Source organism: Cataglyphis hispanica, chromosome 7 (assembly GCF_021464435.1).
Source record: "Cataglyphis hispanica isolate Lineage 1 chromosome 7, ULB_Chis1_1.0, whole genome shotgun sequence".
In the NCBI taxonomy this organism is placed as follows: domain Eukaryota; kingdom Metazoa; phylum Arthropoda; class Insecta; order Hymenoptera; family Formicidae; genus Cataglyphis; species Cataglyphis hispanica.
The window spans coordinates 1,126,870-1,151,722 of NC_065960.1; the positions used below are offsets into that span (position 1 = coordinate 1,126,870).

At 34.6% G+C, this 24,853-nt stretch overlaps 3 protein-coding genes across 3 annotated transcripts in view; 2 read left to right on the top strand and 1 right to left on the bottom strand.

Annotated features, from left to right (window-relative positions):
- Positions 1–5,666: 5,666 nt before the first annotated feature.
- Positions 5,667–9,696, top strand: LOC126850899 (leucine-rich PPR motif-containing protein, mitochondrial-like). The gene is made up of 4 exons (XM_050594361.1): positions 5,667–6,222; positions 6,374–8,668; positions 8,978–9,131; positions 9,216–9,696. The coding sequence occupies exons 1-4, from the start codon at positions 5,764–5,766 to the stop codon at positions 9,395–9,397; spliced, it is 3,090 nt and encodes a 1,029-aa protein (XP_050450318.1). The 5' UTR covers positions 5,667–5,763; the 3' UTR covers positions 9,398–9,696.
- On the bottom strand, positions 9,658–12,829 carry LOC126850909 (intraflagellar transport protein 74 homolog). Its single transcript, XM_050594375.1, has 3 exons — positions 12,622–12,829; positions 11,377–11,920; positions 9,658–11,192 (listed from the first exon to the last, which is right to left on the bottom strand). Exons 2-3 carry the CDS (start codon positions 11,817–11,819, stop codon positions 9,668–9,670), a joined length of 1,968 nt encoding a protein of 655 aa, XP_050450332.1. The 5' UTR covers positions 11,820–11,920; positions 12,622–12,829; the 3' UTR covers positions 9,658–9,667.
- A 702-nt stretch (positions 12,830–13,531) lies between these two features.
- LOC126850895 (SLIT-ROBO Rho GTPase-activating protein 1-like) overlaps positions 13,532–24,853 on the top strand; it is a 55,932-nt gene continuing 44,610 nt past the window's right edge. Inside the window, exon 1 of the mRNA XM_050594344.1 lies at positions 13,532–13,683. Within this exon, the coding sequence (XP_050450301.1) occupies positions 13,605–13,683 (79 nt within the window). The 5' untranslated portion in view covers positions 13,532–13,604. The remainder of the gene's footprint in view (positions 13,684–24,853) is intronic.

The following is a 24,853-nucleotide window of genomic DNA, read 5'->3' on the forward strand; positions in this document are numbered from 1 at the left end:
TCTTGAATGCAAATGAATAGCCAAAAATAGTCTATAAATTTTATACAAAATATAAAAAGTGCCTGTACATTAGCATTTAATCTATTTAAATTGATATATATATATATATATATATATATATATATATATATATATCAAAAAAGTAAAATGTCCTTAAAGGCAGCTATCGATGCAGTCAAGAGTGCTATATTAGGAAATTAAAAGCCATTATGAACAAATCTCTGTGCTTTCTAATTATAAGATGTTTTTGTAAATATAATTGAACGTAAACACACAATAATAGCAATGACTATTAACGAAGATGATAATTTCAATTGCTTTCGTGTTAGTCTAACATAAGTTAAAGAAATAAATCTGTGTTATAAGATTATTTTTCAACGATTTTAATATCAGATGCGCAGACCGAAAATATTTTCGTTAATCTAACAATAAACCAAAGATTAAACCAAAAAGATAATTAAAAAATTTTTAAATTATATACATAAAGATAATTAAAAAAATTAAACTTGTACTCAAAATTAATAATATTGTAATAATAAAAGAAACCAAAAATCTCATCAAATCTAGTCAAAGATATTTTTAGAAAAGATTTATACTATATAGAAAAAAATTATACTATAATTTTTCTAGTCATTGATCTAATCATTTTATTCTAGTCAATTTGCTTTTTTTTCATTTTCTTATACGCAGTCCAAAGTCATTTCAATCATTTCTCATTTTTTTTAAACTGATTTATTCAATCTATTGATTTAATGTACTGAAAATTTTTATCTGAAAGCCTTATTTATATATTAGAATTTTCTAAAAGAATAATTTACATACTGAGGGTAAAAAGAAAACTTCAAAGATTTTGAATGTAGATAAGATAAGAAATTTAATATTAGATTTAGTTTTAAGGAAGATGGTTATCTAGTCATATAACCATTTTTTTCACAAGGATGTTGCGAATTAAGTTACACAATCGTATTCGAGTATTATGCGGCTGTGCTTATTTTAATACTTTATAACTGCGCTAATATCGATTTTATTAAATTCTAGTCGCATTCTAGTCGAAATTATTTTATTCGTAATTGTACAGATAAGATCAAAAACATATTTAATTATAAGTTATCACGAGTATCGCGAGAGTTAAAGAGTTAATCAATCACTTATTATAAGCTTCGTTTTTCATATTTATAAATAATAAATTTATATCTCATTTTTATGGCATAATAAATTTGATTGAAATGTAACAATTTTTATAAAAAATATAGTTTAAATTCTCGCGTGCAAGTCATACAAGAATTAAAATTAATCTCACTAGTCGGCATATATAGTCGCAGATCGATATAAGTTAAATAACAATTAATAAAATTAAGATCTTTTATTTTATTATATAAAAAAGAAAATTAGCGAAAATCAAATTCTTAATATGTATGTAATATTATATACGAGTGATATCTAGTCAAGAAAGCTCATGGACAATTAACTCGAAAAGTTTTTTGGGGGAAGATCAAAAAATTCCAAAACATTATACACAGAAGTAGTTGACAGATAATTATGCAATATCGAACCAATTTATCTTGGAACTTTAAAAACAAATCATCTAAATATGTCATCATATTGCCAAATATATTTTGTTATGCAATAGCTAAATACAACTACTTGATCTAAAATGGTTGCATCAAAATGTATTTTTTTACATGATAAATATGTATGATTTTAACTTGTGCAATGTGATTAATAAAAAATAATGTTTGAAAATTGATTCTTTGCTGCATAATTACACTCGAGAACTTAATGATTTATTATAATTTATTAACTCACGATTTTTTTATACGGCTGACAATTGAGGATGCCATATATGCAAATGATCTATCGAATCGTCTTCCCTTAGTTTACGTAGTAGAGTACACGATCTCAGTCCATGGGCAAGAAGAACCTAGTCTGTAAAATTTAATCAGTAAAATATAGTTCATAAAAATTTAGTCTGATAGTTTGATAAGACAAATAGCTAGAATTATTCTTAATAATTATCATATTCATTTATTTATTTATTATCTGCTAAAAAATAAACTTATAAAAGATAATAAATAAATAAATAGATGAATACAAATATGCGAAATAATTAATTTGTCATTTCGCATATTTAATTATTTATATATTTATCGTTTCTACTTATTTATTGTAAGTTCAAAGAATAATATATAACGCTATATATAATATGTCATGTCTTAACATATATCTATTTATGCTAAAGAAGCAGGAAAGTTTGTCGCGTGAAATATTCATTGCTTTCAGTGCGTCTTAATAATTTTCACAGAATCTAAATATGTCGTACACGATGCATTTAATCGCTTACTTATTTCGCTTACGTATTTTATTTATTTATCATTTTATCTAGTCATTTATATATATATATATATATATATATATATATATATATATATATATAATAATCTAATATTCAATTTATTTTTACATATTATTTATTTATTTATTTATTCTACTTTATTTATTTATGTATTATTAATATATCTTTATTCATATATTTAATGCTTATTATAAAATAAATGTGTGTGTGTTGCTTGTGTAATAAAATTTAATTGTGTATGTAAAATATAACAAGAATAGAAAACATAGATATTTTTATAAATTCTCTCTGGTATCATCTGATTATATCATTGCATTATATCGAATTCACATGCCTAAGATATTAATTACTCAGACTAGTTAAGAAAGATACTGTATATGTGTGTGTGTGTGTGTGTGTGTGTGTATTACAATTAGTTCCATTCAAAATATTCAGAAAAATAAATAAATGTAAACGATATATTAAATAATACAACAAAAACATAAACATAAATAGATATGTATATAATCAGAAATAATTTAATATAAATTAAACATTTCCTTTTATATACAATATTTAGATAATTGATGTTCTGCTATATCTTTTTACTCCGAACAGAAATAATTGCGATTATTTCATTTCTTTGTATATGCTCCTATAAAATCATGCTAATAAAATAGCCCAGAAAACACATTCATCATGAATATCATAATTTTATGACCATTACATAATTTCAAAATATTATTTTATGTAAATATGAGTAACATACTTGTTGTTAATTATTCAATAATTATAAAATTCAATTAATTAAATAATTATTTATGTGTAAATGTTGACTTATTAACTTTATAATTAATACATTAATTGTACATTTTTTCATAAAAATATAAACTCATATATATTTATCACGTACGCAAAAACGATGAAGCAAAAAAATCAGTATGCAGTTAAAATATTGATTGCAGTAAACTAGCATGTTTTGTCTCTCTCTAACTAGCATGCTAATCGAGTTAAAATATCTCAACATTATTCGCTAGCATACTATATATATTAGCTAATAAAACGAATAAATCACAGACGTTTAATTGACATGCAAATTTTAGATATTTTGATGCGCGACAAACATCGTCAATTTTGCACATAATATCGTCAATCAATACCTCAATTATCTCAAAATCAATTATTTTAATCTTAATAATGAAATCATGATCCGCGAACAAGATGGCGATCCCGCCAAAAGCCGTTAAATTCTTTCGAGAAAAATGATAACAATAGAATTCAATTTATACATTTCATGAAATACGGAATGAAGATAAAATCAATGTCTGTACGATAATCTCATATATTATATATTTATCGTAGACAAATGAGGTGGGAAAACGAGATTGCATATAAATCTTAGAGATCGCATAGAGAACTTTTTAAAAGCTTGCTTCTATATACCTGGCGTACGTTACAACAGTATATTTCTTCGGTAGACGAGGCAGCTTCCACGAATTCAACGATCGTTTCAAATATACTATCGACGATTATCAATTTTGATCGACGAACGCGACGATACACTGCAAAAAATCACGAGTAAATCCGTAATAACGTTCAGCAACGAAGCAATCGTCAACTGGACGTTGAGGTCGCCACATTCCACTCGCCTCATTTCTCCCTCTCGCTTTAAGTTTCCCCCTTCTTCGGTCATCGATAATGCAACGTATAGAAAAATGCATTACCATTTTATGGTACTTTCTTTTCTATTATATACTAGATGCGCTTCGGTTGACGCTATTTTCACTTCGAAGCGTAAGATTCTTCACCCTGATTGGTCCTTCAAACGTTACAAAAAGAAAATAGTTTCTTCGCTTAATTATTAGTTGACAATGAATTGAAGTTAGAAAAAGGAAAATATACAAATTTAGTTAAAAACAATTTTAGGCTAATATATGCCAAACAGAGTACTTCATGTCGCGATATTTCATATGTCATATGCAAATACCCAGACAGCACATAATACTAAAAGATAACAAAAAGATGTCTTTTTTAAGTTATCTTTTCGTCTTGCCAATAAGAAAAACATAAAAAAAGATGACGAAAAGATATCTTTTTTATGTTGTCTTTTTCAGCAAGACGAATATATATCTATAAGACATCTTTTTCGGTAAAGCGAAAAAACGTAGATATATCTTTCAGGCTAATCAAAAATATTATTTTATATTTATATATTTAATGTATTAAAATGCAATTATCAAAAGAGTAAAGACTGTTTTATCGATCGTTCTTGCAAGATAATACCATCGTGATCTCAATATTAATATGTAAGATTAATATAGAAAATTAATATATAATATTAATTTATAAAAAGATATGATATTTAAAAAAAAATTATATATTTTGATTATAAAATTTGTTGCATTAAATAAATTATATTGAATACATTTTATAAATATATTTGCTTTTATATTTTAACCTAACCTATAATTAAGAAAATAAGTATAGGTGTTTAAAAAGAAATCTTACGATAAAATCGATAACGACTAAAAGATATCTAAAAGAAATCTTTAAAATGACTAAAAGATATCCAAGAAAAGTTTTAGGATTACTAAAAGAGATATCTAAAAAAATCTTTAAAGTGACTAAAAAGATGTCTTAGAGAAGTCTTATAGATTACTAAAAGATGTCTACTATTAGTCATCTTTTTGGTCATCATATGGATAAGACTTAAAAGTGACTTAATTCGGGACATGAGTCAACTTTAAATCATCTTTTCGTCGACTAAACGCTTTCACTAAAAGATATCTTTGACGAAAATATGTCAAGTTTTAGTAATCCTTTTAGACGACTTTGTGCTGTATGGGTAAACAGAAATCATATATTAGATTCTTATCTATTTTAGATTAGAATTGATTTACATTCAAAATTTTTATAGATATATTATATAACAAATGAAAAATATTTAACGAACAATGATTATATATCGAATTAAATATTGAAAGTATTTCGGTAAAAATTTATGATATAAAAATACTTACTATCTAACGGTAACTCCTTCATAGTTCTATTATTCATAAAAATTCAGTCAAGCTGTATATTGAATCTGCATTGATATTACGTGTTTCAAGAAAGAAAGGGATAAAAAAAAGATTTTTACATTATAAATTGTGAAATATAAACCGTTAATATAACGATGATTACATGGCTATTTAACTAGAATGCGTTCCGTTTCACGCATTGAGCGCATAGATCGCCTGAAAATCTATAGTTCACGTGACATATATTATAGATTTCCAAGCAATTTATGCGCTCTATGCGTGGAACGCAACCCTAGTTATGTTGCACCGACAGCGCGCATGCGCCTTCCTTTCTCGTTCGTCTTCATCAGTGTCTTCCACGTTCCACCGACACTGATCCGCATTCTGCGGATTTAATTGATCAAATTGACGATGATTGAAACTGACAAAATGTTACAACTAAGGAGATATGCGATGCTTCTCAGAGCCGGTGCAAAGTCGCACGTTGTCCGTTCGCATCTGCACTCGTCGTTGTCATGTGAAATGTCAAATCTCGCGAAGCATAAAGGTTATCTTTCCCGTTACGTGCATCACGGCCTATCTCGACTGCAAACGCATTTGCGACCCTGTGAGAATTACGCCGCGACATGCATTAGGACATTCGGCACGACGGTTCCACAATCGATCGATGACATCGATCATAAATTGGTGTCGTTGTGCGACGATATTAAAAAAAGCCGAGTGTCGGCGGACAGTTTGAAGGAGGTTATCAAATTATGCGACGAGACCGGCTATCAGCTGCCTCACGACACTGGTGTACTGTTGCTCAAGTGTTGCGGCAATCTTTTATCCGATCTGGAGACGACCGAGAGGCAACATCTAGCGGATCAGGTAGAATAAAATTTCTTATAGGATAATTAAGGACACAGTATTGTATACATTCAAACTTCTTAAAAGATGAGCTTAAACAAATGGAAACGTGTATAGTGATGATATATTAATAGAAAGAAAAAGTCGACTTTTTAATATCTGACTTTTACAGGTATGGCGCCTTGCGAAGAAAAACAGTGAAGGACTGACGTTGGAGTATTACAATACTTTGCTGGATGTTCATATGGAGAATTCGATTTCTGTGGATCCTAAGAAGTTCCTAGCCGACATAAGTGTAGAACCGGATAGGAACACATATCATTTGTTGTTAAATGCAGTTGCAAAGATGGGTAACAGTAATCATCTGCGAGATATCATATCTATAATGAAGGAGAAGAACGTCATTATTGAGGAAGATGAATTCAATACTTTGGTGCAGATTTACGCGAGCAATGGCAATATTGCTCAGGCAGAATACTTAATAACACTCATGCAAGATGTCAAACTATCTACGGACAAAGCGTACACAGAGTTAGCATGTGGATATGCAAAACTCGGTGACATTCCGAATCTGGTTAAAATATTGAATGACGAACCGCAAAGCGATACGAATCTTCTGAGATTGATAAAGGCTCTGAGCATGTCCGATAATGGTAGACACATCCCTGTTGTCCTGAACTTTCTGATGCCTTCTGTACCAGCTATCAAATCGCAAATCTCCAAGACAATAGCAGAACTGATACATGTTGATCGAATCACGGATGCTCATACAATTATAACTTGTTTTGCTATGAATGATACGACGAAGGATGTTACAAAAAGTTTTATAAATAACTTCTTGAATGAATTAGTTATGTTAAATGCATCAGCGGACGATATTATGAGATACGCGACTGATTTCGTGGATTCCGGTTGCGAACCTCTGGCATTGACCAATGTAGCAGAATCCGGCTTGAAACTCGGCAGAGAAAATCTATGCCTCGCAATATTCAGAGCAATGAGAGAAAAGAATATAGAGGTACGAGCGCATTATTATTGGCCTTTACTAGCAATTGCGCATTACAATCAGGGGGAGGCTAAGATATTCTCACTAGTAAAATTGATGATAGACACAGGAGTGAGATTGGACTCTGATACACTGCTGAATTATGTATATCCATATGTAAATACCGCAAATCCGTCTATTACTCTGCAGAAACTACTGATTAACGGCGTGCCCGGCTGTGTTGCATATACGCCCTTCATATCCTTTTTACTGTCTCAGAATCGAATGCAAGACATAAAATTATTGTGCACATACAGTAGGCAATATAGAATACATTATAAAGAATTGATGAAACCTTTAGTGCGTGCTTACATAGCCACAAAGGACGTCGAGAACTGCATATTGTTATTAACGATATTTCCGCGCGGTCAAAATTTCGTCACTTTATTTTTGAAAATGTTGTTGAATAATAGACGTTTAACATTTGCCATGGAGAATTTGCAAGTTTTTTTAGAAGAATTTAAGAAACGCGAAGTTAAAATATCGCAACGAGATGCAACTATTCTCAAGAGCATTCTGTCCGAAAATTTCGGACAGGAAGCTACGGAAAAAATAAGCTTGTTAAAACTAATAGATGATCTAGTGGACGCTGATGTGAAAGAATCAGCGCTCGCGTTTATTAACCACCCGATGTTTATGAATACTAACGAGCTAGCTTGTCATCTAGTCGAGATGAAGAGAAAAAAGTTTCCAACCAAAGGCATTCTGCGCCGGTTGCTAGAGGCATATTGTGCTGAAAACAATTTGATGAAAGCCGAGGAAATACAACGAGAGTGTGATGCATGCCAATATGAATGGACAGCCGGTATGAAGATGTATTTGTTCGAGCTATATGTCAAATATAACAAATTGAAAGAGGCCGAGACACTGCTGTCCGATCTGCAGACTAAGTTTGACAATTTTAAGATAGATAATGTCAAGATTGTGAAGTTCGCCACCGCGTTGGTGAAGGCGGATAAACCAAAGAAAGCCTTTCAAATTATTAATAACATCAGCAATGTTAATTTTAGAACAAACGTCGAGAAACAGTGTCATGTACTTTTGCAAACATTGGCGCAGAGTAAGTATCATTCTTACACAAAAAATATGTTGAATCTGCTCCTCGAGAAAAAATACTGCAATATAACTACCGAGCTATTAAGGCCACTTGTGGCGATACCATTAGAACACAACGACATCCAGGGCGCTGTAGATATATTTATTGCATGCGCTGAAAAATACAAAAAAACACCGTTGGCATTGGAAGTATTGACGGCATTGTTGCAGCAGAAAGATAGTTCGAAATTGCACAATGTAGAAATGTACATAGAAAAGGTATATAATATAATAGTTCAGTTGTATGGTATAAACACTGCAAGCACATTGCTAGTATTAGCGCTGGCAACATTGAACAAGACGCAGGAACTGCAAACTGTATTGCAGGTAATTGAAATGCTTCTTCAATTATAATACATTTGTTTTATATTTTTCTGATTTAGAGTAATTCATGAAACTAATCAAACATTAAAAAAATTCTGTAATACAATCAAAAAGACAATTTGATTATACAAGGAATTTTTGATAACTATTTTAAGTTTTTGCAATTTGTTTGTAATTATGAAAAGAGAATATCTTTTTTAAATAATTCACTCTTGTGGATAATTTTCTGAAGTTTCCAAAACTTTTGATCAATTTCATGTATTTGCTGTATATTCTAATTTATATTTTTCTCATTGTGTTTTTCTATTGCAGAAGCAAAAAATATCCATGAACTGTCTCTTGCACTATTTCAACTATGCACGAAGGAATAGTACTGTAGATAGCTTATTGAAACTGTTCAAAGCAGTTCCAGATTCGAACAATCCTGATTTACTTTTATTAAGCGACATGCTTCTTTCTATTTATAGTAAGCCATATTTTCTCTGCATTTTCAAAAAAAAAAATGTGTATCTAAACTTAACATTAATATTGATAATGTTTACATTTACAGGTAAAACGGGAGATTGCAATAATGCAATAGAGCTTTGGAAGCTAATGTGTGCAAAGAATATTAAGCCCAGTGAACAATTCAAGAACAGCTTTATTCAGTTTCTGCAAACAAATAAAGTTCCACTCCCTTCAGAATTTGAACAAGATAAGAATAAAATAAACGTTAGTAATCAGAAAATTTAAAATAGGAATAATATTTGTGAAATAACGGTAATTTAAAAATAAATAAAACATGATGAAAAAAGATGGACGATAGGAATTTTTAAATAACGATGTTACAATAAATTATTACAAAGAAACATTTATTAAAAAGTAGAAAGAAAAAGAAAAAAATTTCTTTAATTCTGAGAATTTCTATTACTTTATTCCATATTATTTTGTGTTTTCTTATTGTTATTGATCGTTTTCGAGTAAAGCTCCTATTAGTATACGAGAGGATAGGCAAATCATCTTTTAATAAAGAGATTTTAAATTCTCTTGAAGTATCGTACTATAATCATTAATCAGTTTAAAGGCTTTCTCTTTAAGCGGCTCGTAATTAACGCGCTCCTTTTCCTTGATTATGAATTCCTCGATCTTTTTATTTTCTTCTTTCAATTTCTCTAATTTTTCTTCCAGATTACTGATCTCCGGATAAACTGCGTATTTCTCCAATCGCTCTTTAAGTTCATTGTATTCCGTTTGCAGTGATTTGAGCTCGTCCTCGCAAACCGTTTCCTCGGTCATAAGTCCTTCACGTTCGGCAATTAGTTCGTCTCGCTCGAATTCATTTCGTGTTTTCAAACCGTCCAGATCTTCCAGAACAATCAGCTCACTCTGTTGCTTTTTCAGTTTCTCCTTTATCTCCTTGGATTCCAACTGGAGTTTCTCCTCCAGGATCCTCAGCCTATTGAATGTTTGTTGCATGGTTGCGTAGTCTTTCTTCAATTCCTCAAAGTCGTCGTCGCGATGCGCGATTTCATAATCGTTGTACGGGAACTTGTCCTGCAAAATAGCCGCCTCTTCGGCTTCTGTGAGATATTCATTATTCTCCACTGCGTTTGTTACAGCCTCTAATTTCTTGATGATCTCTCGTTCAAGTTTCTCCAACTTCTCCATTTCCTCTTGCTTGCTTTGCTCGTACGTGGACATGAACTCCTCCATCATCTCTTCACGCTTACGCAATTCCTGATATTTGGTCTGTTTTTCCGAATGATCGTCCTCCATATCGGTTTCCAACTGCTCTAGTTGTTGCTCCAATTCCATCATCTTCTTCTCTTTTTCTGCTATTTGCGCCTCGGTCGCGGCAATGTCAGTGTTGTCGCGTTTGATCTTCTGCAGAAGCTGCTCCTTTTCATCCTCTGGTGATAATCTCTTGCCTTCTTCCTCCAGCAACTTGTCTCGTTTATTCTCTGCCTCGATGATTCTCACCTGCAATTTCACCGCTTCTTGTTTCAGCTGGGACAGCGCTATCTGTTCTTCCAATTGTACTTGCTCCTTCGACAATTGATCCAATTCGCGTTGCATCTGTTGCGCTTGCTCCTGCAATTCTGTCTTCTGTCGCAACAGATCATCATATTTTTCCCTCGTTTGCGGATCCATATTTTCGATGATGTATTCCGTTCTTTTCCTCTCGTTCTCGATATCCTTCTCCATCTTACGAAGTTTTTGTTCCATCTCTTTCCGTTGCTCAAACATCTTCTCGATCTCCGCAGTTGTACGCTCGTTCATCAACGCCAACTCTTTGGCTTCCTGCTCGATCACTTCCTTATCAACATCTAGAGTCATCTTATCCACGACAAGATTGTAATCTGCTAATTCGGCCTGCAGATTTGTCAATTCCGCGGCCAAACTCTTGGCTCTCTTGTCGTAATGCAGAAAGGTGGCCTTTTCCTTATTTTGTATCTCGATATCCTTCATTATCTTCCCAATTTCCTGTGTCAATTCTCGTATTTTAAGTTGTAACAGGCCCTCATAATATCTCTTGTCTTGAATTTGTCTATAAATAGATATTTCGAATGTATTGATAAAATTGCTCCGTAAACAGTAATATAATTATACAAAAAACACAGAAGATATTTATACAGCTTTCCTGAAGAGAGATTGAAAGCATTTAATTTTTGTCTTTTCATTAAATTATTATAGGATTTACGATGATTTGTTGTTATCACGATGATAGTTACCTCGTCATCGGTAAACCCCTGGTGGTACCTGGTCGCATGCCTGCTATCCCGTGCTGCGTAATCGGCCTGTCAAGCATGCTGACATTGAGTTGCTTAGCAGTCGCTAATCCGGTGCCAGAACGACCTATTCCGGAGCCTATTCTGGAGATGCCTGCAGTTGGCGCACGATTGGATAGAAAGGTCGCTGATGGAGGTCTCGCCAGGGCGAGACGCCCGGGTGTCGGCGAGCGGAAGGTAGCCGAGCTGACATACTCTGACGATTCGTCCTTGTGTCCTCGGCGTGACCTTGGTCGCTCGTATTTGCTTTGAGGTCTCACAATACCCGTTGGCGGTCTGTCAATCTTGTTCGACGAGGTACCAGGTGCATCTTCCGGGTGCTCGCGTCGCCAGCGAGTGATCGGCCGTTCGCCGATTTTACCGGAACTGTTCCTCTCGGCGTCCATTTTTCGAAAAATTCGGTGAAACGTCAGATGTTGGCCGAAATTGAATTTTATATTTTATTTGCTTGTTCGAGAGAAAGAGAACACAGTGACATCCGCTGCGCCTTTACTTGATGATAGCAATGGCAAGGTATTATTGGAGTAATGTTTTGCATATCGTAGTCATAGAAACTGATGTATCTGTGTGACTTATTGAGTTTGCTAACCGATATGATGTGCAATAATGTTCGCGAAAGATACATTAAATTTTCGGACTCGTCCTGTTCTTTGAGTTATAAAGAATACATAAGGATTAGAAAATAATTTTCTATAGTAGATTATAAAAAATTACGAAGATTAGAAAAGTTAATATTAACAATGCAAATTCAAGAAATCGAACTATTTCATGAAAAAAAAAAAAGTTATTAACATTTATAACATTATTATTTTTTAATGGAAGAGCAGTATATATTTTTTCAAAATTCTCTTTCCTTAATTTTCGAATGTATTTACTACTTAATATTTCTACATTAATTTTTTGTTTTCGCATAAATTTACATTTTTATGTAATTCGTATTCGTAATATAATTTTGTAATAATAATTCGCAGGACGCTCAACGTATGCTGATTTACCATAACTCTTTCTCATCATTATGCCATCAAAATCATTAAACATATGACGATAATACGTTCATATGTAAATATTTTTATTATTTAACTTAATTTATTTCTCCTACTTTTTCGAAGCATTTATTGAATTTTAGTTTTTAAAAATTTAAGTCCATTTCTTTTGTTTATATATTAAAATTTCAAGTGTCTTCTTTACCATTCAATTACCCTTTATTTGTTCAAAGATCACAATCTTCTCCGATGGATGGCGCTAGCAGTGTCATCGCCTCTCGAGCGCGGCAATTATTTAACGGTTGCCAGGCAACCGTTGAGACGTGCTGAGACACGACTCGCATCGCAGGCGAAACGCAACGATGTGTTCAGACTTTAGAGGAGGAGTCGACGGCGGAGGACCCCCACGGTTGAATTTAATATACGTTCCTCGTCCAAGAATATCCGCGCCGCGCGGCACGGCCTCGGGGTCGACCAGCCAGTCAGCCGGCAGGCACTTCGCGGCGAGTGGCCGTCTAAGTAGCGTGCTCGCGCGCACTCAACTACGAGCTGCTAACTTCAATCAGTCGAATCGAGCGTCGGATCGGGCCGTCCGGTTAGCCACGCTCAGGAATCTACGAACAGGATCGGGGAGGGACTCGGCCACCGATCGTCGGCTCCCCTCTTCGCCGTCCAATCGTTCGCGCATCGATGCGCGCATGCACGCGAATTAGCCGCGACAAGTAAACGCGAATGCACGCACGTTCGGAGTGGCTGCGTGTGTGCGTAAAAAGAACGCGCGCATCGATGGTGTATCCACAATAATCTACGTCTCCTCCTTGTTCGTCGTCTAACGAGCGAACGACCTGCCCGTCGTTAAACCGGTTCCAACAGAACAAGCGGAAGTCGGGGACACCTTGTGCTCTCTCTCTCTCGAGAGAGAGAAGTGCTCTGAAGTGCGGCGAGTGTCTCGCGCGCGCGCGCAACCGTCCTCGCGTCCACCTTCGCGTCACCGCCGTTTTGTCGTTCGCGCGCCGCGATAGAACGCGCAGCCGGCGCGCGTTTCGTCATATATACGTACGTTGCACGTTTTCCGCGGGTACGTGTGAGTGCGTGCGACGAGGCGCATCCATCCTCCTCCCTTCCCCTCGCGCTTGAAGGAACAGCAGGGAATCAAGGTCCGCACACCGTCGTCGCCGGCGCGGGATCATGGACGAGGACGAGATCGACGGCGTCAAGTCACCCATCAAGCGGCTGGGCTCCACGCGGAAGCTGCTCGTCTTTAACAGTGAGTTTTTAACGCATCTTCTTTCTTTTTTTTTTCTATCCCTTCCTTTCCCCTTTATTACGAATTCCCTCTGTTCGCTATAGCAGACGCGCTATCACGATTTGATGTCAGTGTACGGATCCGTAGCGCACGAAATTTATTCCGTTCCGTACGAAAGTTTCACTTTTGTGCGCGAGACGCTTTCCTAAAATAAACATTTTCCGATAATCGATTATTTTCAACATACCGCGTCAAAGCGATACTTTGGTTCGAAGCTTCGTTTGCAAATTTTACAAGATGCAGTCTCGGCAATGTGGAAAATTGGCAAATTTGTATTGGAGATTATTCAACGATATGACGTTCAAAAAATATTCCATATTATAAACTTTGTAATTTAAGAGAATAGTATTATCGCGAGAAAAGGGAATATCAATATTTCAAACGTACATAAAATATTATGAATGTTTCTCATTTTTACGAAACACTTTTATGAAAGTGTGTAGAAATTGGCATTATAAAACTGACATTTAACACGCAATGACCTAATCTTTTGTGTGTGTGTGTGTGTGTGTGTGTGTGTGTGTGTGTATTTAATTTATTATATATATAATGTATGTTTCGAATTTTATGAATTTGAATTTATGGTCGAAATATCTATAATATTTTAAAAAATAAATATTTGAAGATAAAGGGAGTATGAATATTGGAGAGTTCTCTGAATATATAAATTTGAAAATAAATTAAGATGAAGCTCTAATGTATAAAAAAATATCAGAAATATTATGATTCTTCTTTTCTATTTTACGAAGTAAAGCCGCATTATTTGACAATTAATCATTATAAAGCATCCTCGATCTCGTAAAAAGTAACGTATCATCTTCCTTCATTCTTGGCTTATCGTAAGTGACACGCGAATTCTCGTCGTAAGATTTTTTTTTTCCTCGCACAATCCCTCAAAGTCAGGAAATAATGTATCGTCTAGATAGCGGTTTCAACGGCAATGTTTCGAGTTTCGCGGCCGATAACGTATTTCCAATTAGTCCGAATACGAACGAATGGGGCGAATTATGAGCGAGCCCATTTTGACGTGTCATTGAGCTCGCGCGATAATCCACTCCGCGAAGATTAATGAGCGCGATTTCGAACGAACGAACAGGTGCGATTTATTTGCCGTGCCCGAAGAGATACGATACGCAAGATGGCACGTTACCAATTTCGCGTGACACGGGGAGAAAATAAGACAACTTCTCGTTTTCGCGGACGGAAAATACGCATCAGCTTACGTAAAGCTCGACACACATGTAAATATGTCATGCTGTCCGAAAAGTTACAGATGGAAGTCAAACAAAATCGCTGAACTTCTTGAGTAATGTATCTCGGCATGAATCAAACCTATAAAGAGAAAGAAAATATTCAAATTTCTAACCTTGATTATTTGACCATATAAATTTTTTTATTTTATTATTTATCATAGTGACTTTTCTTATTGAAAATAGGCCAAATAGACTCGATACGAATAACGTGGAAAATATAAGAAAAAAAAAAAAAATTGACTTTTGAATGAGTAAAGCGGTGTGATTAAAAGCACGCGACATCTGTTTTATCTTTTTTTTAGTTAAGACTATTATACAAAAACTTGTTAATATTTTAGAAATTTTTCTTTTTTTATAGATTAAATATATCATGCGCGAAAAATAAATGGAAGAAAATCATATGAAAGATGTGCTGTGATTAAAAAGCGAATGTTATTCGGTGTTTAAAGCGCGGATGAACTCGCGTACGAGATAAAAATTAGCGTTCGAGAGAAACGACGAATTCCACTTGAGAGATGCTTATAGCTGTATTAGAAACTAGGCGTCCAACCGATTTGCAAATAAACACATCGTTCCGCATGAGAAGAGGAGAAACGCGTCGTACTCGAAACAAAGTTGCGCTCTTCGCTCGAAAGATGTAAAGATAATTTCTTATCTTGCGAAGGGATTTTTTTTGTAACTCGCATTCCATCGATATCCGTTTAATCTCATGTATATATACGCTATTCAATCCTGGATATTTGTTTGTGAAGCCAGATTGAAAGCTTCATTAATCTTGAATATTTTTTAAACGATTCAGAATAATCGCTCATACATAAATTTGCATTACTTTCCTTCTATTTGAATATACTCTACAGGATATGTTATTTTAATAAAAATCACCTTGTTTCCAATTCTAAATTAAATATATTAATATGTATATTATTTTATCTTTTATTCGCGCTGAGAGTTTGAATTTAAGAGAATTATTTTTATTAACTACTCCTAAAATTTCGCAGTTTATGTATTTGAATTGTAAAACATACACACAAAAGAATTAAAGAAGAATTACCATTAATTCTATTCTTATGACAGCATAAGATTCATTATTGTCGTGGAAAACTAAATCGTGAGAAGTCTAATGAATCATCGATCTTTACGTATTTTAATGGAATGCTTAATGAAATGAAAAAGCGAGATAAACGGCGCGTGCCATACTTCAAGTTAATTCGCGTTTCTTTCATCAAGTCGAAAAGGATTTACGTGTTTAGTATTGAGAGAACGCGCCGTCGTTGTGGAATACAGTGAGAGGCGATCAAGTGCAAACAATTGCACCATCATTGGAATGCTGGTGCATACGAGTGACTGTAATGTGCAACAGGCACTCCTAGATCGTTCTCAGATCACACGTCGAATCAAACTCAACGGAAGATTGCATATTTACAGTCGCATCAATGCATCATGAAGAAACTTGATTTTTTAAATAAATTAATGTAATAAAGGTTGACAAGTTTTTCTTATCCGAAAATTATTTAATATTCAAATGTAACAATAGATCAAGGACTACAAATAAAGTATGAAATTTCTTTCACAATGAATTTTACATAGATTTCGCTTCAACAGAATAAGATTCACATTTGTTGTTAATTATTATAATAAAATATTTAATGCTGAAAAGTAACCAAAAATTTGCAGAATATCGATTATTCAGTGTCTGATCTTTCATTAGATGTAATGAGTAATTTTTGATTTCTAACAAATGTCGATCGCCTCTTTACAAAGTGTGTTATTTCAGCCTTCGACTTTATGCTTATTTTGTATATTCAAAACCAAATATTTCACTCATAAATTAATTTTCCTTCTTGATAAAAAAAAAAAAAAAAAAATCAAATATTTCTTCGCTCCATGAACAAATTATTCGATCATTTTGCACAGTAATCTCATTAGCATTATTGATACTTTTGTTAGAAATGCACAGATAGATCGCTTTAGAGAAGAAACAAAGCTTTTAGTTAATAACGGAGAATAATGTGTGTCACGCGGAAGGAAAAATAATTTTCTTCAGTATGACGTAAGCCTCGAACTGTTTTGATAAAATTTCACGCAAAAATCTCCGCTTCGTGGAAATTTTTATCTCCCGCGACTTTCTAATCGTGCATTGGCGTAAGTGATCGGTTTAATTTCTATAACAGATCTTGACACGCGGCAACGCATATTGCGATGCATATATTTCCCGCGTGTGACCTGATTATCAAATATCTCTACATTATTGCACTCGAAAGAATTATTTCAAAGTACCGTAACTTTACAAAAATAATGTGATTTAAATAAAGCGGGAAAAGAAAATTCCAAAGAAAATAAAATTTCCTTATATGAATGAGAGAGAGAGAGAGAGAGAGAGAGAGAGAGAGAGAGAAAATGCAGTAATCAATTTATAACATCAAATCAATTAATTGAACCATCTGTAGCATCGAAAGTAATGCGAGAGAATTTTTGTTGTAAAGAAGATTTATTTTCTTACGCAAAAAAATCTCTATCAAAAAAAATTTTTTTTTCTAACGTAAAAAATTATCTTTCAATCGTGAAAAAAAGGTGAAGAAAATTTTAGGATATTTTTTAATGTTTCACATTATGTGATGTGGTTGAAAGCGTAAATCCAACGATGAATTTATTCTACTCGCGCTCGTTCGCAAGGCCCTTCCGTTACCTGACCGAACCTTTCGACCCCTTCAATAAGATAAAACGAATGTTTTCCGGCCTACGGGCCCAGCCCTGCCGATTAATATAAGTGTAACTATACATGCAACGTGCCCGCGCGCTCGTATACGTGTAGCGTGTGTGCGAAAGAAAATAGGAGAACAAAGAAAGGAGAAAGAGAGAGTATATTGAAGTCCATTCGCGTAGACATCGGCTATTTTCGACGCCGCGTTCAAGATTAAAAATAGTATCTCATTATAAATACTGTTTATCCTATACAGACTGCGTTAATAAATATAACTGTGAAATGAGAAGAAAAAAACTTCTCGGACAATTTAATTAATTACATCTTATTGTCAAAATCTATATGAATTTATATTTTTATTATTTATTTAATTCAAAGTATGCGATCGTTTACTTCAGTTTATTTATCTAATATTTTATTACATTAATTGATAAATCTATTACTTATGTACCTACTAATCTTGCTAATAATTTTCGTCGCATTCGATGCTAAACGTATATAATGACAGAGTCGACTAATGTCAATGCGAGAGACGAAATTCAGACTGTCACTTGTAATAAAAGTCTGATTACATTGCACGAAACACCACCGCGCGTGGCTCCGAATGTTACACCGAAGCGCGCGTGCGACATGTCACGTGTGGGTGTCCACGTGCGTGTGAATCGCCGCCGCGGTCCTCTCGCGCACATCGACGTCTCTCGCGGTATGTGCGCGCGCGTGCAAGGCGGCGCATGTATATAACGGCCACCGTCTGCCGTAATATCGATCTCGTTAACCAGTCGGTTGTGTGTACGCGTCGCCGGTTATGCACCTCCCGCGCGGTACACAAGGTCCCAGTACCGTGCCCCGAGAGATCCCGTACCCTCTCTCTACTCATTTTTGTGCTCACATTATGGCAGATGGAGACGCGTCATATTTTTATCTATCGACATATTATTAGATAATTTTCGAGGAAACGTGATATTGGAAAGAAATTTATTTACCTTTCTAGAGCATGCATTTTTACAATGGAAAACTATTTTTTTCTATTTCTTTTCGTGGAATAAAAATGAGAGACAGGAGAGAGTTGAAAAGATTAAAAAATGGGAAAGTAACTTTCTAATCCGGACATTATTTTATTTATCGACATCTATGATAAATATTAAACAAGTTTTGATTGTAACAAGGATAATAAAAGTTATTTCAGATCGATAAGAGTTAACGAGTTTACACTCTCTTTATACATAAGTAAGAGGCATATTCTTTTAATTCGTTGATAAACTTATCGTAGAATTTTATTGGCGAGGCAGAAAGGATCTTCGTCAAACGCTTGGTTTAATGCGCGAACCAGTTGACGCGCTACGCACCGATGCGTGCATCGCATCGTGCCGCTTCGATCCGTTGTATCAGAATTCCAAACACGCCTCCGTGCTTCTTCTTCGCCGAGCATCTCGCCGATAACGTAAGTCGCATAAATTTCGCTTGCGACGAATAAAAATGAATAATTCGTGGAATTTAGTATAGGAAGCAATTATTATAAATAACAATCATATCTAAGAAACAACGCAATCGAATGATACTGCATAATTAAGAAGAAGGAAAAGCAATATGCCTTTTATTTTTTCTCGATAACGCTAATAATTATAGAATATTATCAAAAGGATGAATTGCAATATAATTATATGTAATATATATATTTACATTAATTATATGCGCGTGCAGCAAAACATTGTATTAGAAAACATTTGACATTTCATCATCTAGACCTTTTTTTATCATTTTCTTTTACATAGCCAGGATGTGTCCTTCGGACGACCATCTAAAAATAAGAAAGAAAAGCTTAGGGGGAGAGGAGAAGCCTTTTCTCCTCCACTTGTTCATCGTAAATATGTTGAACAGCCTCATATATATATATCGGCTCCACTCTACGCACCTCTACGTAAGCAACGCGGAATCGACGCGCGCGCTTAAATGCGCGCGTACCAAAATATTTTCTTAAGCAAACAAGCGCGAAGCGCCGAAGATTGGTATTATTTTAGGGCGTGTTTGCGTCGCGGATTTATACTGGGTGTTCCGACCACGCGTTGGATTTTTCACGATTGTTCTCGAATCGATCTTTTCGCTATATATATATATATATTGTGACACGACACGATGCATCAAGAAATAATATCTCAACGCGGGGAAAAGAAATTATCCTTTTAGAAAAGTTTCCCTTGCTTCTCGCAGATCCTTAAAAAAATTTGTAATCATTCCAAATACACTGTGCCTAAATCCGGACTTGTCTGAAACACTCCGTATGTACATCGAGGCGTCTTCGCGTTATTTCGAAAACGCATTCTGGTAATCTATAAGTCGGCTCTCTCTTCTCTTGCGATGCGGCGCGTCGGTGGAAAAAAAAGAAAAGAAAAAAAAAAGATACGAAACGTCGACAAAACGACGACGTTTCCTGTCCTCGGATATTTTTACGGAACGACAGCAGTCGTTTTCTTCGGGGAGTCTAAGAGGACGGTCTTTCGTTGGAACACGTGCACTCCTTATGGCCGCGTGCACGCATCTAAATGTATGTACCGTGTTTAGTGGTGAAGCGAAAACCACATGCCACATATGATATCGCTCTTTCTTCTGGTGGAAAAATGATCGGTAACGATGGAGGAATTATGGTGAGACTAATGAATAGAGCGCACTTCTTCCGCCTTTCAGGGCTTTATTTTCACACGGGATCGAATTATTTCACACTTTCATTTCGCATCTGAAATCATGAGAAAACACATGGAGCTGTTATTTTATTTTATTAAGTGTCTCATCGCACTGATTAAAATCAGTGAACGAGATTTAATTATTCCAAGCATCATCACATAAAAGAAATAATATAACAATTATTTTATCTCTTTCTCCCTCGTCTTTTGATATTATATTTAATGTTTAAAATTTTTTCAAACACATTCATAAGAAGATTAATTTTAAAAAGTTATAGGTGGAAAACAGATTTAGAGTTTCGAGAAATTATATTAAAAATCATTCAATGCATCACATTTCACGAATTTTAAATCAAGACTTTTGAGAAGGATTTTGATATGAAAACTTGTTAAAGTCTTTAATTACAATAAATACATATTATATCTTTCTTATTCCAATATAAATATGTAGGATATAAATTAAATAATAAAATATATATTGCTTATACCGTATATTTTAAAGATTAAAGCAATATATATATTTTAGTAGATGATTTTATAGTTTATCGATTGACAAGTTCTTTTCACTTTACGACGTAAAGAGGTATTAAATTATCGCAATGTCAGAATTTACGAGAATATTCGATATTCCCCGGTATATATCACACACACATACATCAAGACTTGACCTTTTCGCAAAGGATACCCGAAAGTCGTTACTTCTGGCCAGGATCAGGGGTCGCTCGCCCGAGTCTCGTTCTTCCGTTTTATTCGAAAATTTAGGGCGACTATCAGCCGGTTGCGGCGCCGATTTGGCACAGTTTCCCGACCGGCGCAACGTATTTCGCGAGCCCTAAGCCTGCGGTACGGTGTATACACGTGTGTGTATGTGTGTTTTGCGTCAGCGAACCCTCCGCTATAAATTCCGATCTCTCGCCCTCCGGGGAGTGGATCTTCACCCGAATCCTAACCCGCGCAACCCCCGTTGTTGCAATTTTTATTCCGCGACACGTGGAGTCCCCGAGTGTAGCGTCCCCGAAACAAGGCAGAAATTTCGGCATCTTGCGAATTTTTGATCTCTCTCTCTCTCTCGTGTTTCTTCGTGTCCTGTCACTTTGCGTCACAAAGTTTTTCCGACCTCCGATCTCATTTATCCGTCACGAATCTTAATTCGCGCGATTCCTGATAGAATTCTCATTTCGTGCGGCATTCTTTGAAGCTCTCACAGAAGAGATGTTAATATATCTTTCGCTTTTCACGCGTCGCTATCTCAGGAATTTTTCATGCATCTGTTATCGCTTCTGGAATTTTAAATCCGGCAAAAGTCTTCCAATCTTTGCACTGCTCATTTTAACATTCCTTCGGCGTCCTTCCGGCGTCCTCGAACGGTGGCGTCTTTGTTCCGCGGACTGTACACGGGCTCGTGCCGCAGGTATAGCGCATTCCCTAAGCTTTCTTCTCTTTCTCTTCTCCTCCGTCGGTCGGCCAGCGACGTGTTGCTGTCGGGTGCCACGCCCTGGACGTGAAAAAAAAAAGCATTAAATCTTATTACAACGACCCAACCGGGTCGACAGATTATCGTTATCCCGTAAAGTATAACGAACCAAGTTAGATCCATCTCGCGAACGCAAAATTCATTATTCTCGTCACACGTTCAACTATCACAGATTGCATAATATGATAGCAAAATTAGTAAAGATTAAAAAATATTAATACTAAAATAAAATTAATTTTTTCAATTTCTCTTTTCATATCTATATATATATATATATGTATTAAAAATTCTTCTCTTTCTGTAAAATAATTCTATAATGATTAATTTAAAATTACTCTTATTCAGTAATTATTTTGTGTTTCTCCCTCTGTTTTTTTTTTTTTTTCTTTAATTTTGCACGATGAATTAATAATTTGCATATTACGACGAGGAACAAGCGCTGTTCGACTGCTCGTTTTCCATTTCACTACAGCGTATTTTACGCCTTACCAAATCGACCGTCGTGAGGACGGTCTTGTCAGTTTCTTTCCCCGACGCTACTGACGATGGCATAATCGAGCAACACAGTATATTCTTTGTGTAGAGAAGTCCCGTTTGTGCTGCGATTGCACGAAAAACGTCTCGACAGCCGGCAGGCAAGGTCAATCGTGAATAAAATATTTACGGGGTATAGCGTAGCACCACCAGATGTTTCGCTAGAGAAATAGAGACTTGCTCATAAATAAATCACATATGAAATTAAATCAACTATCGTAAAAAATTAATGAAATAACATTTCTTTTTATACAGAGAAGACAATATTTTATTCTTACTTAAACTTTTTGTTAGAACGAGGTTTTGCTCTGCTTTATTAATGATGAAAGTTTAACATGCGATGCTACAAGAAGCACCTTTTATAGAGCACGTCAGGTGCAGAGAGAGAGAGATAGAAAAGATCCAATTTCTGAAGTGCGTTGCTACGTGACGTGTATACACGTCAAGTTTGAGGCAGCATAAAGAAAGAAAGAAAGATGAGGGCAAGATAGATGAAGGGGACAGGGACAGAGGAGACCCGTCATTTGAATGCACAAGAAAATTATCTACTCTCGCAACCGGCGGGAGAGCGACTATGCGCGCCGGCTATTGCAGCTGTCGCTGATTGCATTGCGTTGTCGCCGAGAGTTGTCGCATATCTCGATAAAATACCAGAATTTTCACCTGCGCCCCTATATGCATATTAATTGAACTGCGAATCTCTGTGATTTTATTTGTCGTACGATGTTCAGCTGCTCGGGAGGGAATCGAATAATTCCGAGAACTCACAATGATAAAATGAAACAGCGGGTGATGGCGAGTGTCGAAATAAATGCAGAGTAAAGCTCGATGAATTAATTAATGGAAATCGAATATCGGTCATTTCCTCTGTTCTCTTGAAAAGAATTAGCGCGTTAAAATTGTAAAAGTGATTCTCCACATAATGTAACGATGTCGAGATTTTTTTATGCTAATAGCAAATCCTTTTATTTGAAAAATCGATGAATTCTACGTGGAAATTTTTGTACAGAGCAAAATTAATATGATTTAATCTTGTAGTTATAACACGCGGTGCTTCGTTTACTTATTAGAATCATTGTAATTCGCCAGAATATGTCACTTTTAAGTAACTTTTTTAATATTAGGTATTTTTTTAATGATGAAATAACATTAACAATGGATTTTTATATGCATCAAAGCATTCGGCATTATAATATTTTTCTATTGGTTGAAACATCTATATATAACGTAGGTATGTTTTCGAATGCATAGACACGAAGAGGATAGGAATACAAAAGCTTCACGCTTTAGTGTTCCGATCGTTGCCGTTTCGAAGGCGAACAATAGAAATGCGAAAAGAGGGAGGCGAGAGAATGCTTTGTCAAGAAACGTGTGGAAAATGCAAGTTTTTTCGGTTCTATTACGGTTTTCTATCGATTCGAGAATTATTAATAGTCTTATATAAAAAGTTTGAAAGAAATAGGACTAATAAGAACCGAGCATAGTAAATACATTTACATCATATAAAAAAAATTCTATAATAATAATAAACGTTTCGGTCCTTTCTTTGAACCAGCCGCAGCCACATAATCACAAAGGTAAATAACATAAGAAAGTTGTTAATATTATTTATCTTTTTGTGCTGAGGATGGTCCAAAAGAAGGACCAAAATGTTCACTATTTTCACTTATTTTTTACACAATGTAACTGCATTTATTTCGGCTCTTTATTAACTCTATTTGAACCTGATTTTCCAAATTCAAATACTAGAGCCATATTTGTTTTTATTACTTGTATTAATATTTTTATACTCAATCTAATCGAAAATATTGCCAAGAAAACTTGAAAGAAATATTCATAAGCAAACGATAGAAAACTTTCTCGAAGCGTGTTAAAAATGAAAGCTAATTATTATTTTTATATACATAGATTAACATTTAATTAATATATATCTATTTGATTTTACCTTAATTATTTGATTTTTAATTTTCTTAAAAAGAAATAAATAATTAATAATACGCTCACATTCATATTATTCGAGAGTATTGAAAAAAAATTTTAATGCGTTAATCTATATTTTTAGCAATGTTCGTCATAATAAATTATATTAGTATATTTTTTGCGATGAGGATTGGAATTTGGTGATGTTTTCCAAGATGTAAAGTATACTGCACGTTCGGAACGCAAGGTGCGGAATAGACTTTCTTTCTACGAAACGATATTTGTTTTCTCATAACATGGAAGAAGTGGAGTCGATTGTGCCGTAAAATAGAAACGATATGCATATTTCGGTTTCTACGACTGTACCGCATCATCATACATCGCGTACAGAATTGGACGTGGATATGCAAAGAGAGCTGCCAACTACTAATATCCTTATTTCTCCGGATTTCTCAATTCCTTCCGGCTCAAGCGTAAAACTCACTAAAATAATTGCAATGAAAATGCAAAATTTTGTAAACCAACTGTCTCTTACTAAATTTAAAATTACTAAATTAAATTAAATTCCAAT